The sequence below is a fragment of the Suricata suricatta genome, chromosome 10 (genome assembly GCF_006229205.1).
Source record: "Suricata suricatta isolate VVHF042 chromosome 10, meerkat_22Aug2017_6uvM2_HiC, whole genome shotgun sequence".
NCBI classification, from domain to species: domain Eukaryota; kingdom Metazoa; phylum Chordata; class Mammalia; order Carnivora; family Herpestidae; genus Suricata; species Suricata suricatta.
Genome location: NC_043709.1, coordinates 37,535,323 through 37,555,348, shown reverse-complemented (window position 1 = coordinate 37,555,348; position 20,026 = coordinate 37,535,323). Strand labels below are relative to the sequence as shown.

General features: G+C 33.0%; 1 protein-coding gene across 1 annotated transcript in view; it reads right to left on the bottom strand.

Moving 5' to 3' along the window:
• Positions 1–444: 444 nt before the first annotated feature.
• PAWR (pro-apoptotic WT1 regulator) overlaps positions 445–20,026 on the bottom strand; it is a 172,496-nt gene continuing 152,914 nt past the window's right edge. The window contains exons 7-9 of the mRNA XM_029955448.1: positions 9,441–9,588; positions 7,297–7,401; positions 445–5,169 (exon numbers count right to left, since the gene is read on the bottom strand). Coding sequence (XP_029811308.1) covers positions 5,083–5,169; positions 7,297–7,401; positions 9,441–9,588 — 340 coding nt within the window. The 3' untranslated portion in view covers positions 445–5,082. The remainder of the gene's footprint in view (positions 5,170–7,296; positions 7,402–9,440; positions 9,589–20,026) is intronic.

The following is a 20,026-nucleotide window of genomic DNA, read 5'->3' as shown; positions in this document are numbered from 1 at the left end:
ATTTACTCAAAACACAAAGACCCAATTTTTACATTCCCAGACCCCTACTTATCTTTTTCAAACTATGAAGGGCCTGAAATTCTTTGAACACCATCAGATTTAGCTGTGATAAGCTCCAATTCTGAATTAAGAAACTACTCATGTAATTTTAAACCACAAAGACAATTAAAAATGTTCAATTCGACTGAACATTTGTACACCTCCTCACTTATTCAAGAAATCCCACCATTAAAGTAAACAGATCTTATCAGCACTGCATTTTGTTTTTTAAAATATGATTCCTTCTATAATAATATATACTAAAGATTTAAAAGTATCGCATCCTCTTTCAGTAAGAGGCACACAAGTTAATTAGAATATTTGCATTATCCCTTAACTTCAAAAGTAAAACTGATGATCAGAGTTTTACTGATAGTTCAGGAAGAAAAACATAATTAATCAGTGTTGAAAAATAAATGAACGTTTATTTGTTATTTTACATGCAAAGCATATTAAGAATTAATCTGTACCGTTGACTACTCATAACAAAACCTGTGCAATGGGCATTATTAAAGTTCCCCTACACAATACTAATATGGTCAATAAATTATCCAGGTGTTTTCCTCAAATGTTTAATTACCTGAATTAACTGATTTTTCACCAAAACAAAGTTTAATTTTCATATGGTTTTTGCTGATAATAGCAGCCATCTGATACTTAAACTTAATAAAAACCCTGAATAAAATAGCCAGATCTTTCAAGAAACAAGTTCACCAAAAAAAAGTAATATACATCTATTAGGTATCCAGAGAGGGATTCAAAACAAAACAGGCACATAATAAGTGTCCATCAAATGATCATCATTAACATTCTATTATTACCAAAGCAATATGTAACCTGTGTGTGGACTGCTTATTAATGTAAATATGTTAAAACAACCAATAATCAATAATGTAGAGACAATACCATTAACAGGTTGGTGAATCTGAAACATACTGAAGTCTTTCTACTTCATTATTGCTATAAATTCCTTAACAATGTTCTTTACATAAAGCATAATTACCTAAATGAAATATGGTAAGATACTTCCCAATATGCATCAGGTCTTCCACTCCACCATTAAGTACGTGCAGCAGCAAATTAAATGGTAACTATTAAATAGACCTAAAAGACAATGGCTAGATAATTAATATGAAAAAATATACTTTTGAATGAACTATTTATATCAGACCAACTAATACTAATTAAGACTGCATTTTGTGCTATTGACACATACTACATAGATTGTACACTGCTAAATGGAAGGGCTAGTCCATGTCCCTTTATTAAAAACCTCTATAATTGTAATGATATACTGAGTAAACTAATAAATACTTACTAAAAGAACAGATATGAAAATTTAATGTATTTATATTCCTGATCCATATTCCTCTCACATACATGTAATTCTTTTTAGAATGGGGATATGATTTTAACATGCAGTGAGAGTGTAGCTAAGTAAAATAACAAAAGCAATATGGGCTCAGATTTTCTTGTATAGTTTTTCAAGTCTTAATACTGAGAATGAAACAACCAACTTCTATACATTAATGAGAAATTTAACAAAAGGAGGGAAGGCACCAGATGAGCACGGCGTTTGTTGTCTATTGGTCTTACACTTTCAGTTTAGTAGGACAACAAAAGTGGCACTAGTTCTCAGACAAATAACACAAATTACAATCCTGGTTGATGGGATGTCGTTTCCTTTTGAGAGTGAGCACAGTTCCAAAGCAAAGGAAGTCAAGTTTACTGTTACATATTAGGAATGGTTCAGATACAACAGAAGAATGTTTAGCACTGACTTTAATATGTTATTTTAAAGTTCTGATTCCTGAATGCTAGTTCTTTCTCACTTAATACTGCTCCCAATGAAAAGCTGGTATTTGGTTTCTTATATTACAAAATGAAAATATATGCCTGAATCCTGTAACAGGCTATTAACAAAACCATGAACAGTTATTAAATAAGTGCCAATACTGCATGGAACTTACTAGGCACTGACTCAATATTATAAAACTATAAAAAGATAAAAGAAGACTATCACTGTACATAGGAGTATTGTCTAGAACACCAGATCAATGATCAAACCCAGTGTCTTTCCTATTTTGTATTACAGTATTAAACATATGGGTATGTCTATTATACGGACTTGTATTGTTTTCAGCAAAGTATTAGTGGACTCAAAATGTTACATCTTAGTTTCTAATTATAAAAATCCAGATTAATTGTGAAAACATAAACTGGCTTGTAACTGAGATTAAGTTTTTCACCTTAAGAATATATTGCTTTAACCACAATTAAAAAGTTACTTTAAATTAAAAAGAATACATTGCTTCATGTATTTGTCCCCAGTGTGACAATGCTAAGCCCTAGATTTAGTAAATTTCCTTAGAAACACACAAAATGCCACCCTTTTCTCCTCTAAATGCAACTGTACTGCAGTAAGATTAATGACAATTCTAGAAAAATAAAATGGAGAATACTTTGTAAGTCTTAATGCATGTCAGAAATCAGGGGGATAAGTCATGTTTATTTTAGTTAATTAACTGTTTTGAAAATAATATCATAAACACATTAAAACTTTGAATATGCTTTATTATGCCATATATTCCCAGGAAATAGAAGAAATATAATTTCTGAATGGAACTAATAATTTCACAAATACTAGCACTTTAATGACAATAGCCAAGTTTTCTAAAGTGGTGCGCATGTATTTGAATTTACCTTTTTTAAAATCTCAATTTTTTAATCTCAATGCTTTTCATAAATGTTAAAAGTAAGTAGTAGCAGATCCTATTTAATTTTTCACTATTCAGTGTAAAAATCTATGCGTGACATAAATATACATTTTAAGGACAAGAGGAAGGACTGAATGTGAATTATTTTGCCTAAGCTGTTGAACTCCTGTATTTGTACTTGGTACCATAATGTAATATGTCATTGTCGGAAAATTTCCCAATAAAATGAAGAAAAGGAAATTTTTTTAAATAGCTCAGTCTTTAAAAACATCAATAACTGGTTTAAGTTTAAAATGGGACATAAAATATTCCTTTACTTACATACAGACTAAATAGAAATTTCAATACTTTACTGAAAAATCAGCACACTAATATATTTTAAGGTGATACTGACAGCATTTTCACAATATCCAAAACTTGGATAAGAAACTAAATCATACCAATATTTCTGCCACATATCTAAGGGTAACCGAAGGCAGAGGAGTCCCCCTCACAGCCAAGACAGGAACTGAGCCTGGCATACATGTGGGCAGCAGGTCACTGTTCCCAGGCTGGATAATGTTCTCCAAAAATGATGTCCCTATGCAAGAATTCTGCAACTGTATCAAGTTTGGTAATCTGACATTGACCTTTTTTGGTAAGTATATATAGACCTATGAAAACTTCCCCAGGAGCCAGATAAATTATTAAATAAACTAAAAGGGAACAAAATGCTAGTAGCTAACATATGTTAATTCTAGGGTCTCAGTGGAAGATATAGGGTATGGACAGCAGCTATTTCCAAACCTAGGTTATGACCAGAATCACCAAATGATGAGCTTTAAAAATTCTGTCCAGGCTCTCAACCTAAATCTAGCTAGAAATTACAGCCAGAGAATTCTTTGTGATCAATGCAAGTGATCCTGATGATTCGCCACGGTTGAAACTTCTGAAGTGAGAAGCCAATCTAGGTAGCCACAAGGAGTTTTAAAATTCAAAATTACTCTACATTTTGTCCAACTGTTTCACTTCCCTATTTTTCTAATAGTCAATAATGAAAAAACTTGGCAAGTGAAGAAAATGAGTCAGCAGGGTACCCAGAATGAATTTTACTATGTTTAACTGGACAAAAGGGTATCTGTATACTATTCACAATTCAACTATTAGACAGACATTTCTTAATATATTTTAAAAGAGAGGGTTTCCTTACTCAACATGAAAATATAATATAAAACAACTCTAAATATTAATATTACTTAATACAAAATTTGTATAATTCTCCAAAATTTTTAAAAATCTAATTTTGGGAAAAATTTAAAAATCCCTTAATTAGGGAAAATTCCCCTTATCAGGGGAGTAATTCTTTCACATGAGAACACTATAACACAATGTTATTCTCCAAGTCAGAAATAAAGAAAGCATTTTGGTACTGTTTTTGTTTATGTACTGTTTTGTAAATGTAAGTGTAAATGTTTTTGTGGCTAAATATTGGCTTATTATTTAATGCAAATGATAATTTAAAATACATATTCTTTTTTATACATTGCAATTGTACACACTCTCCAGGACTAATGAATGAATGAACAACTTTTTAAATATCTCATGTTCACTTATAAACCTTGGAACAATAAAAAAGGAAGACCTGCCCAAGAAGTTTTACAATGAGATTACAATCGTGTGTTTCCCAGAAGTGATTAAAATTTTTTTTCAGTATTCAGATACAAAACTGTATATTTTAATTTACTGTAGCACAATTCAAGTATTTGCTCACATTTTCTCTTTAGCCAACTAGTCATGATATTGTGACTTTTTATAATAGCTTTCCTTTTTAAAGATGACTGTTATACAAAATGGTATGACACTGTTAACTCTAAGAGAATATTGAAAGAACAAATGACAATAAACAAAGCGTTTATGAGTAAATCAACAACACACAAAAGTTTGCACACACCAGTAATAAGGCATTTGCGGGTAACTCCCCAAAAGTATTTGAATTCATGTAAACAAAGACTATGGATATTCCTTTGGGGAGAAAACACGCTACCATAGATAAAATATATTCAAATGGTTGTGACTTTAAACCATTTATTATTTGAATACCACACAAAACCAAAAGAGGCATAACCTACCATTTTATTAACTGAAAGATGTTACTTAATTGTGAAATTGAGGGTGGATACTTTTATGAAATAATGAAAAAAAGTATTTTGAAAATAAACATCCACTGTTTTCTAGAAATAAATATACATACTTAATCTATTGCAGCACAGGAATATTATCCTAGCATTAACCATAACATTCAATCAGTAGTTTTAAAATATTTTTTCCACACTGGGACTTGAATCTTCTACCTTGTTAGCTGACCAACAACTTTCAAAAGAGTTTTATTTTCTTGCTTTAGTTGTTCATTTTCATCTTCTATGTCATCTAGGTCCTTAAGGAAATAAGAAAATAATATATGAGTTTTCAAAATACTTAAAAATATTCTAAAGGTGATTAAAAAAACACTTAAGAAAATTCACACAAGCATTTAATTAATAAGAGTAAGTTCTGAAAACTTTAGATAGAATATGTTCCACCTAACAGCAGGACCCACTACTCAACTCTTTCTTTTTATTATCATGATAACGTAGATTATCTCTTGCCAGATTTTTCAGTTTTTCAAGAGAAATCAAAACCCAGAATTCTTTACCTGTGAATCTTCCAAGCTTTAATCATTATAAATAGCTTAATTTTTTAGTTAAAAACATATCTCCTCTTCCCCCAAATTGAGGGCTTACAAAATACATGTGTGGGAAATATAAGGTTTAGGGCCTCAAACTGCAGCCTGAGTCAAATGAGGCAGCAAAAAGACTGACGTACAAGTTCTGAATGTACTCCTCCCACCTTATACAATCTTTTACAAGGATGCTTCTTGTGGGGTGGGAATGTGGGGGAAGCAACAGAACGGAGGCATACAAAAAAGGAGCTTTGGAGCATATACAGTTGATCTGATTCAATTAATGTTAGGCTTCTCTATATTTTATTAGAGGAAAAGGTTTTAGAGGCTACAAAAAAATAAAAGCCACTAAACTAATCATCCTCATGTTTTAAAGTTATATGATTCCAGTTCTACATTCCCTATATTAGTCCTAGTGCCAGGTATATAACACTTTGGTATATATGAAGATAATCCACTCTAAGTTTTAATTAGAAGTAACTTTTTCAAGGCATAATGATTACTTACTGATGGTCGTAAAGGCACATATTTTTAGATTTGTCCGTGTAATTAGAAAATCTAAAACTTGGAGCCATCCATTTAAATTGTGAGTGTGCTAGTAGATAGCAGCATTCTGATAAATCCAGTATACTGCTTTGCAACAATTAGATAAATGTGCAAAAACAGAATCTGTATTACTTACAAACTAAATGAATGATACTGGGAAACATATCTGTTGAAAACAACAGTAAATATTCAGGATTCATAAAATCACTACAACTGAAACCTGCTTAAGATTTAGAATTAAATAATAAAATACACTGTTACTAGATTATAAACTCTGTAAAAGCAGGTGTTTTAATTATTCTTTTTAATAGACACAGTGCCTAAGACAATGCTAATATATCACAGACATGAAAAATCTTTTCAGATTTTATTAAATCACATTCCAAAATCAAGAGGAAAGCCTATGTTCTAAACCAAGACGAAAGGCTGTCTCCAAGAATGGAAGCGCTTACTTAGAATGAGGACTATGAGATACATGCTGTCAAATACTGTCTCCGCTGGTTACTAGGTGATTACTACATCTGACCTAGAGCAAGTTAAACTCCGAGTTTCTCAGTGTTCGCATCTATCTATCACCTGTAGTTAATGCCTTAGAGTTTTATTAGAATGGGTCTTGTGCATAATGAAGCCTCTCTATTTTCTCTTCTTTCACTGTTAAAAGTTAAGGTTGATTAGGAATCTATTCCTTTTTGCCCTGAAGCGAACTTATTTCTTCATCTTACCTTAAAGCCTTTTTAAAATGCAAAACTATGGAATCTCTTCTCGTCACCATTACCTAAGTATGGCCTAGCACTAATACCTGCTTCTTAAGCAAAAAGTAAATTCGAGGGCTGAAAACAAGAAAAAGCAACAAACAGTACTAATTGAGACCTTGAGGTAATAACACTAAACCTAAATTAGAGATGCCTAAATATAACTGGAGGGAAAGGGTGGTGAAAATACAGACACCTGGAGTTCTTATGGCAAGGAAGTAGCAAGTTTAATTCTTCACTGAGGCAACTCTGTGCCAACACCTTTTGATGTGTGGTGGTGACCAAGCTGCCTCTCACCTCCAGACTCTAACAGAACACTGAACAAATCCATTCATCAGTCCATCCCCAAAAGAACAGTATTAACTGAATACAACTGATAATTTGCCGGGGGAAATCATTTTATAGAATGAAATGATAGTTCTTATTACCACAAATTACCATTTCATTAACAAGATGATGGTAAATGATCTTTTCATATATATGCATTTTCACCCAATCGCCAGGAAAAATAAAAATCATAAAACTGAAACGCATGAATACTTACTCTATTTAACAAATCAATTTCTTCCTTGAGTTTTCCGATCATTTCCTCTTTATCTTGCATTAGTCTCATAAGTCTTAAGTTTTCTTGCCTTTCTCTTACTACTTCCTGGTAGATATAATTACAAAGCATTAATTGGGAAGTTTACTGGCTGTTTTTAACCTTATAGGACATCTATCTGCCAAGTTTGGTGAAGTGCTTTAGATACATGAAGATTTCCAATGCATTTCTTAAGTCACTTGCTAAGGGATGGAATAATCCACCCAGGAAAAATTCAAAGAATGAAAGGAATACAGGAGTTGTCTATTTCTGATTAAATCTCTATTTACACAATCTTTAACACATACTAATAATCCAATGATTTACCCTCTTTAATTTATCACCACCCTTAGTAATGAAATATCTTAATATTTCTTAATGGATAATATCCTGTTTGAGGAAATTCAAACTTTTTATTCAAGACACAGGGGTTTTAAATTTTTTTTATTATTTTATTTCTGAGAGAGAGAAAGAGAGAGAGAGAACGAGCAAGCGAGCACGCGCGCGAGAGTATGAACTGGAGAGGAACAAAAAGAGAGGGAGGCAGAATCCAAAGCAGGCTCCAGGCTCTGAACCAGCAGCACAGAGCCGGATGTGGGGCGCAAACTCCCGAACTACGAGATCATGACCTGAGCTGAGGTCATGACACTAAAACCAAATGAGCTACTTAGGCGCCCCAAAAGTACAAAGTTTAAGAAAAGGAGATGGTTTTATGGAAAACTCTAAACAGCTCTGCCAATTAATGAATAAAATAAAGGACCTGAAATAGATGACTGGTTTTTAATTCCTTTTTCTTTAAACAATGTAACACTTTTTTCAAAGAAATATTTAGAATCCAGGTCCTTGGGCTGGGTTGACTTCTTTGGGGGCAAAATGAAAGCAGAACTGAAAAACTGAGAATTTAACTTCTTTCTTACCCTTGGAAAAAGTAGCCACCGGCCTCATTAATCAGCTGCTGCCAAAATACTAGCAACTATATCCAAACTCCTGTGGAACTTTAAAAGCCTTTCTAAAGAAATCCTTAAACCTATTAGACTAGATGTTCCTTAAAGTTTTTATTTATTATTATTTTTAATGTTTATTTATTTATTTATTTATGAGACAGAGTGTAAGTGGGGGAAGAGCAGAGGGAGAGGGAGACACAGAATCCAAAGCAGGCTCCAAGCTCTGAGCTGTCCACACAGAACCCAATGTAGGGCTTGAACCCCAGAACCATGAGATCATGACCTGGGCCAAAGTGGGACGTTTAACTGACTGAGCCGCCCAGGCATCTCTTGAAGTTTTTCATTTAAACCCACAAAAACTGGTATCAACGCTGAGATGTGAATTATAAACAATCATAATGCTATAAAAATTTTTTTCATTAAATTTCTACTTAAAATAATCTTCATATCACAGAGAATAATTTCAATTCAGCAAAACAAATTTTCAACAATCAGAAAGTAATTCAGCACCATCATCAATTTTATGGATTAAATGTCTACAGAAAAAAAAACCTGAGCTCGTGTGGTTAATAAATTTATACCAATATTCATCTGACTTGTTTTAAAGGTACTCCTAAACAGGTTTATTCTGACAATTATTTCAAACACCAAAGATGGCTCTAGGCTTTAACCAAAACCCAGAAGAAAGTCTACAAATAATAAACTGCACAGATAATATAATAAACACACAGTAGTATATATTGCCAGCATAGACTTTTATAACCATTTTGAAGACCAAGACTGTCTTTAATATATTAAAGATAACCTTTGGCAGAATGGAAGTATCAATTAAGTATTAAGTAAGGCAAAACTTGGCTCCATTTCTGGAAGTTTTAACACCAACAGCAACAAATAGGAAAGTATTAAGGGAATCAGAAAATGCCTAACCACTAATGCATCTGGAAAATATATACTTATGACAGTGATTCAATGCTGCTACTTAACTATATATGGTAATACCAATTAACATTAATGATATCTTCCACCAGTGCCTCTCATTCTTTTTCCCTTTGTTGGCACTCTGTCTCATATAAATTTCAAATTATTTTCTCAGCTATGAAAGTAAAACAAAGAATCTCAAGGGCATATTACTTTTATCAATCTTAAATAATTTGTAATTCATACCTTTTCAAGATCTTCAATTTTCTTTTCCAACATGCTACTTGAGACCAAATTACCTGAAGTACCTGCATCCCTATTATATCTGCTGAACCCACTTCTCTCTGTTCGAGGATATCTAGTTGAGACATCTTCTTCAGAGGCAATAGTTGTGCTATGGAAATAAAAAGATGTATTTTATAAAAGAACCTAACGGTAAGAATGCCAAAATATATTTTCTATTCACCATAAATAATTACCATTCCCCAAGAATACATGGTCATAGGAGCCAATTCATTTATAACTAATGAAGTTAACTGTTATTCCAACACAATGAAAAAATTAAAAAAAAAAAAAAAAGCAGCTAATTCTTTTGACCATTATCTACTGAGTAGCTGCTAAGTACCAGACACTGTTCTGGGTACTGAAGATGTTAACAACAAACAAAGACAAGGCCTCTGCCTTTCAGAGAGCTTTCAGTTTAACAGGGAACATAGCCAATTATAATAAAGCAAGATGACCATCACAGTAAGTGTGATGTTACTAGAACAATGACAGGGGACTTAGTGAAGACTATCTGTGATAAAAACAAAACAAAACAAAACAAAAAACAAAAAACACTTTGTTTTCACTTAAAAAAAAAAATTCCAATCCATTCTGGACCAATATTTTCGTAAAACCAAATAAAAATGAACTAGTGGAAAAATAAAAGTAAAAAAGGGTCATAGAAAATACAAGTTCAATGTTTTATTAGCCACACCCATGAAATTATATTTCAATAATATATTTAGAATGAACAGAAAAAAGAATCACAAAAAATTGTCTTTTCATTGCAAGTATGCATATAGGAAATCACAGAAAAGTTAATCACACGAATAACTTTCATCATTGCATTATTCTAAATTAACGCAAAATGATGCGCGAAATAGCAATTCTTCATATTAAATATGAATTCACAGTCTCTGAACTAATAGCATACATGCTAATATTTAAAGTTTTTAATGCAATGTGAGGTTGCCTGTTTTTTGTATTAGTTATCTATTACCGCATTAAAAATTATACTAAAATCTAATGGCTTAAAACAACACACATTTAACTATCTCACAATTTCTGTTGGTCAGGAATCTGGAAGCAGTTTAGCTGGGTGATTCTGTTTCAAGGTCTTTTATGAGGGTTTGGTCAGGGCTATCTATAGTCAGCTGAAGGTTTGACTGGGCTAGAGAATTTGTCCTTACACTCACATGGATGATGGCAAAAGGCCAGTTTCCTATTGGTTGTTGACCAAAAGCCTCAGTTCCTCAGTATGTAGGCCTCTCCCTCCACTGGGCAGCTCACCACATGGCAGCTGGCCTCCAGAGAGAAAGGAACACATCAACCAAGACAGACACTGCAATATCTGCTATGACCTAATCTTACAAGTGACAAACTATCACATCAACCCCTCTACTGCAGTGTGGAAGGGGGTTATAAAGATGTAAATACCAGGAGGTAGGGCATCCTGCGAGTTCTCTCAGAAGTTGGCTACCACATTGTTAGTTGACCTATTCTAGCTTAAATTGATCACAATGCTACCCACAAGAGACAAGATATATCTAAACTACTTCTGTGTTTTAATAGCACTCATAACAAGAAACCTGGTTTCATAGATGTATGTTACAAGAACAGAAAATATTTTAAAGCAATTTCAGCTCAAGATATTAATTTTTAACTTTTACCCCAAATCCAGGAAATGATGCTTTTTAAAACTGTGTTTAATCCTTAATTGATAGCCACTACCAGTAATTTGTCCATCAAAATTATAGTTAAATCTGGGGCACCAGGGTGGCTCAAATGGTTTAACATCTTCAATTCAGGTCTTCAATTCAGGTCATGATCTCCCAGCTCATGAGTTCGAGCCCCACATCAGGCTCTATGCTGACAGCTCAGACCTGGAGCCTGCTTCAGATTCTGTGTCTCCCTATCTCTCTGCCCCTCCCCCATTCATGCTCTGTCTCTTTCAAAAATAAACAAACCTTTTTAAAAACTTAAAAAAATATTATAGTTAAATCTGAAATAGCTTTTGATGATAAAAATGGATTCCTGATCTATTAATTTCCTATCTATGGGTTTTCTTTTTCTAAAAAACAAAATTCAAAGTGTGTCTTACCAAATTTGTAAGGTATTTGTCTTTAACATTTTACAAAATGTGCCCTACAGAAGTCACCAACTACTTTACTGATAATTGTTACTATACTGTAAAACCCATCATAAGAATTTGTGAAAACTTTACTCCAAAATTTCTAACTTTCATTTTTGTCCTTTGATATTACAGAACATTAAAAACATCTGACACATTTCCCTTGCATGGAAGGCTAAGATCATTTTTAAAAAATAATGCTATTAGGCAACTAAGTCTAATTCACATATTTAAAACACTAGGGACCAAAATGGTTGCTTATCTTGCAAAAACATGAAGCATTCATCCCAAAGCTCAAGAACTTATGTCTGAAAATTTCCCTTTGAAAATTATTATATACCTTAGCATACATAACAGTTGACTAGCTCAGCTTCCAAACTATCATTTTTTTCCAATCTCAAAAATTACAATTCACACTTTTAGTAAACTACTATTAATTTAACCAATGTAGCACATACACTGTTTTTCATTGTGGCACTGGTTTTCATTGTGACACGAGTTCCAGCATGTTTTTCTTGTCACCATATATCTATAATCAGAACCTACTCCTTCCTACAAAAGCAAAGCAAAACTCCAAACCATATTTGTTGATCTGTTAACCCTCCAAAGTTTTACATAATTCAGAGTAAGTTGTGTTTGTCAGCAAGGAAAAATAAATTCTGCCTTCATATCACTGTCATATTAACAAAATCAATGGGTCCTCCAATTGTAACAAAAATTACTTTGCTATTCTTACCTAAGAGTTGGTCTTCTTTATCACTAAACTGTTCCTAAATATATCAAGCTATGGTGTTGTCAGAAAGTATTACATAAACAACCTTCCTTGCTACGTTTTTACACATCTCCAAGCCAACCCCCTTGTCTTGTCATTTGTCTGTAGTTTTTTTTTTTTAATGTTAGTAACATGAAATGAAACTTTAAAAGAAACAAACAAAGCCCAATGATTACATAATAAATCCTGAAGATCTGCTTCTGTCCATTTCTTAACTGTAATAATGCATTTCTTTCAAAAAATGCATTTGTGGTTGTGAATGTATTTATGTAAGGCATATAAACACCACTTAAATTTTGATGGTATTAAGGGTATAGCAGCCAGCACATGACTGTAAATAACCCACTATGGTTTTAGCACTTCCCCATCAATTACGGCTAAAAATTGAACTCAGTACAGGCATTCCTCAAAGATACTTTGGGTTCAGTTCCAGACCACAGCAATGAAGCAAGTATCACAATAAAGAGAGTCAAATGAATCTTTTGGTTTCCTAGTGTATATAAAGTTGTATTTACACCATAATGTAGCCTATTAAATATACAATAACATTGTTTAAAAAAATGTTCATACTTAAACTTAGAAATATTTTTAAAATGCTAACCATCATCTGAACTTTTAACTGAGTCATACTCTTTTTGCTAGTCGGGGGTCCTACCTCAGTGCTGATGGCTGCTGACTGATCAGGGTGGTGGCTGCTAAAGGCTGGGGTGGTTGTGGCAATTTATCAAAATAAGGCAACAGTGAAGTTGGCTGCATTGATGGGACTCTTCCCCTCACGAACAATTGCTCTGTAGCATGCAATGCTGTTTAATAGCATTTTACCCACAGCAGAATTTCTTTCAAAATTGGGAGTCTAAGCTCTCAAACCCTGCCAACGCTTTAGCAACTAAGTTTATGTATTATCTAAATCCTTTGTTGTCCTTTCAACAGTCTTCATAGTATCTTCACCAGGAGTGAAGATGTAAAAACCAGCTCAAGAAACCATTCTTCTCTGCTCATCCATAAGAAGCAACTCCTCAGCCAGTAAAGTTCTATCATGAGATTTCAACAACTCAGTCACATCTTCAGGCTTCATTTCTAATTCTAGTTCTCTTGTTATTTCTACCACATCTGCAGTTACTTCCTCCACTGGTCTTGAACCTTCAAATTGTAAAAAGAAGAAAAAAAAACCCCAAAAAACAGAGTAACTACAAAGTCCTATAAGCAAAATGTGATAAAACAAGGTATGCCTGTGTAGGAGAACTAATGCTTCCCAATAAAACTAGCACAAACTCTTTTGGTCTGTAACTCTTTGAAATTACTTCCATATCATCATTTGGTTTACTACTAGTGCCACATTCAGAAAAGGTGTATCTTTTCTTATTAAAGAAAAAAAAAAAGCCTAGTACCGAGATTTAGATACTAATAAAAGCAGAAATTGAAAAGAATTAAAACCATTTTATTATTTACTTTTATTATATATTTACTTTTTAATGATTAAATTTAATGAAAAAAATTTAAAGTGACTAAATTCTTGGTGTTTTCTTCAGTTCTTACATATTTTGGATTGATTACAAATGACTAACATAAAAATAACATACATACAGCAAAATATACATTCTCAAGTTCACACGGTACATTTCACCCTGACTGACCATATTCTCAACCATAAAACACCTTCACAAATTTAAAAGAACAGAAATCCTACAATGTCTGCTCTCAGAACACAACAGAACTAAACCTGAAACTAGCAACAGAGAAATAACTGGAAAACTGTAAAATGTGTAGAGATTAATTAACAGACTTTTAAATAACACAAGAGTCAAAGCAGAAATCTTATGAGAAATTTTTAAAGGTTCTGAACTAAACAAAAGTGAACCCACAACTTAAAATTTGTGAGATACAATGTAAGTGCTTATACGGAAATTTATAGCACTGAATGCATATATTAGAAAAGAAAGAAAACCTAAAATCAAAACTTTAAGTTTCTACCTTAATAACTAGAAAAGGGAGAGCAAACTAAACCCAGAGTAGGCAGAAGAAATGAAATAAGAATGAAGACAGAAATCAATGAAACTGAAAACAGGAAACCAATACAGAAAATCAATGAAACCAAAAATGATTTCTCTGAAAAGATCAATAAATTCAATAGGCTTCTAGCGAAGCTAAGAAGAGAGGACACAGGTTATTAATAACAGAGATGAAAAAGGAGACATCACTATGGAGCCCATGGACATTAATAGGATAAAAAAGGAATCCTGCGAACAACTCTACCCACAAATTTGATAACCTAGGTGAAATGGGCCAATTCCTTAAAAGATACAATCTATCAAAACTCACAAAAGAAGAAACATACAATGTGAATAGGCCTATATCTCTTAAGGAAATTGAAACAATAATTAATAACTTTCCAAAACAGAAAGCACCAGGCGCCAGACAGGTTCACCAGTTAATCCTACACCAAACATTTAAGAAAGAATTATACCAATTCTCTCAAATCTCTTCCAGAAGACAGAAGCAGAAGGAACTCATTCTGTAAGGCCAGCATTACCTAAATACCAAAACCAGATGAAGACATCACAAGAAAACTATAGACTAGTATCTCTCATGAACATACAGATGCAAAAACCCTCAACAAAATATCTATAAATAAAATTTAACACTCAAAAATTATATTAAGTGAAATTTATCCCAGGTATTCAAGGCTGGCTCAACATTCAAAAATCAGTTAATTTAACTGACAGCTTTCCTCTAAGGTCAGGAGGAAAACAGGATATCTACTCTCACCACTTTTATTCAACATAATACTGGCGATTTTAGCCACAGCAATCAGAGAACATAAATAAAACTCATCCAAATTGATAAGTAAAAGTCTCCTTATTTGCAGATAATTATATAGAGAAAACTCTAAAGAACCCATCAAAAAAACCTCCAGAACTGATAAATGACTTCAGTAAAGTCACAGAATACAAAAATAAATGGACAGAAATCTGTTGCATTCCTATACACTAGTAATGAAGCAGCAGAAAGTGAAATTAAGACAATCCCATTTACAACTACACCAAAAATAATAAAACATCTAGGAACAAACTTAACCAAAGAGGTAAAAGATTTGTACTCTGAAAACTACAGAACGTCAAGGTGACACAAAAGAAAGACATTCCATGCTTATGGATTGGAAGAACATTGTTAAAATATCTTTACTACTCAAAGCAATCTTCACACTTAATATAATCCTTATCAAAATACCAACAGCATCTTTCACAGAAAAGAATTCTAAAATTTGTATGGAACCAAAAAATTCCTCAAGTAGTCCAAGAAATCTTGAAAAAGAAAAACTAAACTGAAGGTATCACAATTCCAGATCTTGAATTATATTACAAAGTGGTGGTAATTAAGACAGTATGGTACTAGCATAAAAAAAAAAAAAGCATAGACTAATGGAATAGAACAGAAAACCCAGAAATAAACCCACAATTATATGGTCAATTAAGCTTTGACAAGGAGGAACGAACATACAATGGGAAAAAGACAGTCTCTTCAACAAATGGCAATGGGAAACTGGACAGCCACATGCAAAAGAATGAAGCTAGACCACTTTCTTTCACCATATGCAAGAATAAACTCAAAATGGATTAAACACCTAAATGTGAGACCTGAAACCATAAAAAAAACCCTGAAGAGAGCACAGGCTGTAATCTCTCAGACATCAGCCACAGCAACATTTTTCTACATATATCTCTTAAGGCAAAGCAAATAAAAGCAAAAATCAACTATTGGGACTACATCAAATTAAAAGCCTCTGTATGGTGAGGGAAACAACAAAACTAAAAAAACAATCTACTGAGAAAAGATATCTGCAAATTATTTATCAGATAAATGGTTATTATCCAAAATACATAAAATATATTTATATAAATATATAAAGAACTGATACAACTCAATACCCCCAAAACAATCAATTAAAAATGGGAAGAAGACATGAACAGACATTTCTCCAAAGAAGACATAGAGACGGCCAACAGACACATAAAAAATGGTCAACATCACTCATCATCAGAGAAATGCAAATAAAAACTATAATGAAATATCACCTCAAACCTTTCACAATGACTAAAATCAACAATGCAAGAAACTACAAGTGTTGACAAGGATGTAGATAAACAGAAACTTTTTTGCACTATTGGTGGGAATGCAAACTGGTACAGCCACGATAGAAAATGGAATGGAGGTTCCTCAAAGAATTAAAAATAGAACTACCCAATGACCCAGGAATCAAACTACTGGCTATTAACTCCAAAAATATGAAAACACTAATTCAAAGGGATACATACACCCCTATTTTTATTGCAGCCTTATTTACAAAAGCCAAGATATGGAAGCCTATCAGATGTCTATCAATTGATGGAAGTCAGTCAGAGAAAGACAAACCATATGATCTCACTCACATATGGAATTTAAGAAACAAAACAAATAAGCAAAGGGAGAGGGAGAGAAAGAGACAGACTCTTAACTACAGAGAATTGATGGTTACCAGAGGGGAGATGGGTAAGGAGATGGGTGAAATAGGGGATTGAGGCAAGGGTTGGGAATGGGGAGGGGGGCATATCTGGGTGGCTCAGTCGGTTAAGGATCCAACTTCAGCTCAGGTCATGATCTCACAGTTTGCATGTTTGAACCCAGCATCAGGCTCTATGCTGACATGATTCCTTCAAATTCTTTGTTTCCCCCTCTCTTTGCCTCTCCCTACCCACACACTCTCTCTCTTCTGAAAATAAATATTACAAAAACTTTTTAAGAAATAGGGGATGGGAATTAAAGAGTACGCTTATGATGAAAAATAAATAAAATGATAAAACAAAAACCAATAAATGTAATCCATCACATCAAGGCTGACAAAGAGAAATCAAATGATCATACCAATAGATATAGAAAAAGCAGATGACAAAATCCAATACTTAGTCATGAAAAAAAAAAAACTCTTGACAAATAAAGCACACAACAGAATTTCCTCAACTTGATAAAGGAGACCTACAAAAACCTACCATCATACTAAATGGTGAGACATTTGAAGCTGCCCTGATAAGACCAGGAACAAGGCCAGAATATCTCTCACCACTTCTCTTTTTTAAATTTATTTATTCTTTCAGAGAGAGAGATAACAAAAGCAGTGGAGGGGTAAGGCTAGAGGAGTACAGAGAATCCAAAGTAGGTTCCATGCTGACAACAGAGAGCCAGATGTGGGGCCAAGGTTGGACACTTAACTGACTGAGCCACCCAGGCACCCCTCACGACCCCTTTTAAACATCCTGGAGGAAGTCCTAGTTAGTGCAACAAAACAAGAAAAGGAAATAAAAGATATACAGATTGGGAATACAAAAATAAAGCTGCATTTGTTCACAGATGACATAACTGTTTATGTAGAAGATCCAAGAGAATCAACAAAAAAATTCATGGAACTAACAAACAACTATAGAAGGGTTGTAGGATACAAGTTTAATACACAAAAGTCAACCCATCACTTTCCTATACACTAGCACTAAACAAGTGGAATTTGAATAAAACATAATATATTTACATTAGCTCCACTCAAAATGAAATACTTAGGCATAAATCTAGTAAGAAAGTTCTACATCTATAGGAGGGAAACCATAAAACTCTAAATGAAAGAGATCAAAGAAAAACTAAATAAATGGAGAAATATTCTTAGCTAATGAACAAGAAAATTCAGTATTGGCCCAGTGTCAATTCTTCCCAACTTGATCTATGGTCAATGCAAGCCCAAACAAAAACCCAGCAAGCTATTTTGTACTGACAAACTAATTCTAAAGTTTACACAGGGAGGCAAAACATCCAGAAAAGCTACCACAATATTGAAAAACAAAGCTGGGAGACTGGTTATACCCAACTTCAGTACTTAACTATTAAGCTAGAGTAACCAAGGCAGCGTGGTACTATGGAAAGAATAAACAAATAGAGCAATGGAAGAGAAAGGAAGCCTAAAAATAAACTCATAGAAATAACCATGAGAGAGACTCTTGAATACTGAGATCAAACTGAGGACTGATGGGGGTGGGGAGAGGGGAAGGGGGGTGATGGGTATGGAGGAGGGCACCTGTTGGGATGAGCACTGGGTGTTATATGGAAACCCACCTGACAATATACTATAATAAAAAAAATTAAATATACTCAACTATATGATCCATCAATCATGCTCCTTGGTATTAACCTGAAGAAACTGAAAACTTAGGTCTACACAAAAATCTGCACAGGGATGTTTATAGCAACTTTATTCATAATTCCCCAAATTTAGAAGCAATCACAATATCCTTTCATAGGTGAATGGACAGATAAACTGTGGTACATCCAGACAATAATATATTACTTACTACTAAGAAGAACCTTAAATGCATATTAGTAGGTGAAAGAAGCCAATATGAAACGACTATATAATGTATGATTTTAATTATATGACACTATGGAAAAGGTAAAACTGTGTTTTAAGTAAAAGATCAGTAGTTTATAGTGGTTATAGGAGGAGATTTAAAAGGGGGAAAGATAAACAGGTGGAGTACAGAGGCTTTTCAGAGCAGTGAAAATACTCTGTATTATACCATAATTTTGAATACATGTAATACATTTGTCCAAACCTACAAAATGTATAACACTAAGAGTGAACCATAATGAAAACTATGCATTTTGGGTGATTATGGTGCAATATGGAAGTTTATCAACTTTAACAACCATGTTTCTCTGTTAGGGAATAGAAAATGGAGGAAGCTATGAGTGAGAGGAAGCAGGGGATATATTGGAAATCTCTACACCTTACTGTTAGTTTTGCTGTTAATCTTAAAGAGCTCTAAAAAATTTGAATTAAAAAAAAAATCACACAAGCACCATGGCACTTGAACTAATCAATCAATATCCTATTCAGGAAGGAGCTAATCATGTACTTGGATGTGATGATGATAATATCAAAATGCAATTCAAGCTTCTAAGTGTTTACTCTCAAGTTCTGATCTTATCTTGTCATAGGTTGATAAAAAACAGTTCAAGGACCATACTTTGAATAGCACTATGTATGCTAGAGAATGTTTAAATTCAGACTCAAAAGAGGAATAAGAATGTGCAAATATCTACAAAGTGTATGTGGCCCATTTAAGAAACAGGAAAGTCCAATATAGCTAAGGCATGAAATGTAAATATAGGCATGATAAGATATGATGCTAGAAAAGAAGGCAGGAAACCTGAAAGCTATTTTATGGAAGAATTTGAACTAATGGCCTCTAAACTTCATTCATCACATAACTATATCGGTATATGTGTTTATTTACTTTTTTTATAATGACTTTTAATATAATCATATTATATAAAATAATATAATACATATATACATTATATAAATATGTAACATACATGTTATATATGTAAATTAATATGACTCACAATACACTCATACTATTCAACTATCTGTACAACAAAAAGTAGAACATAAAGGGATGAAAAGAATTTAAAATTTGTTTAATTTATGATATAAAATTTTGTTTTCCCAAAAACTCACTGTAACATTTTTAATGAAAGTACAGATGAATATGCTTCATTATTTCTTAGGATCTTATTTTAACATTTTGTAATACAGAGATTCAAAGAGCTAGATCTAAGATCAGTTTGCATATTTGATCTTAA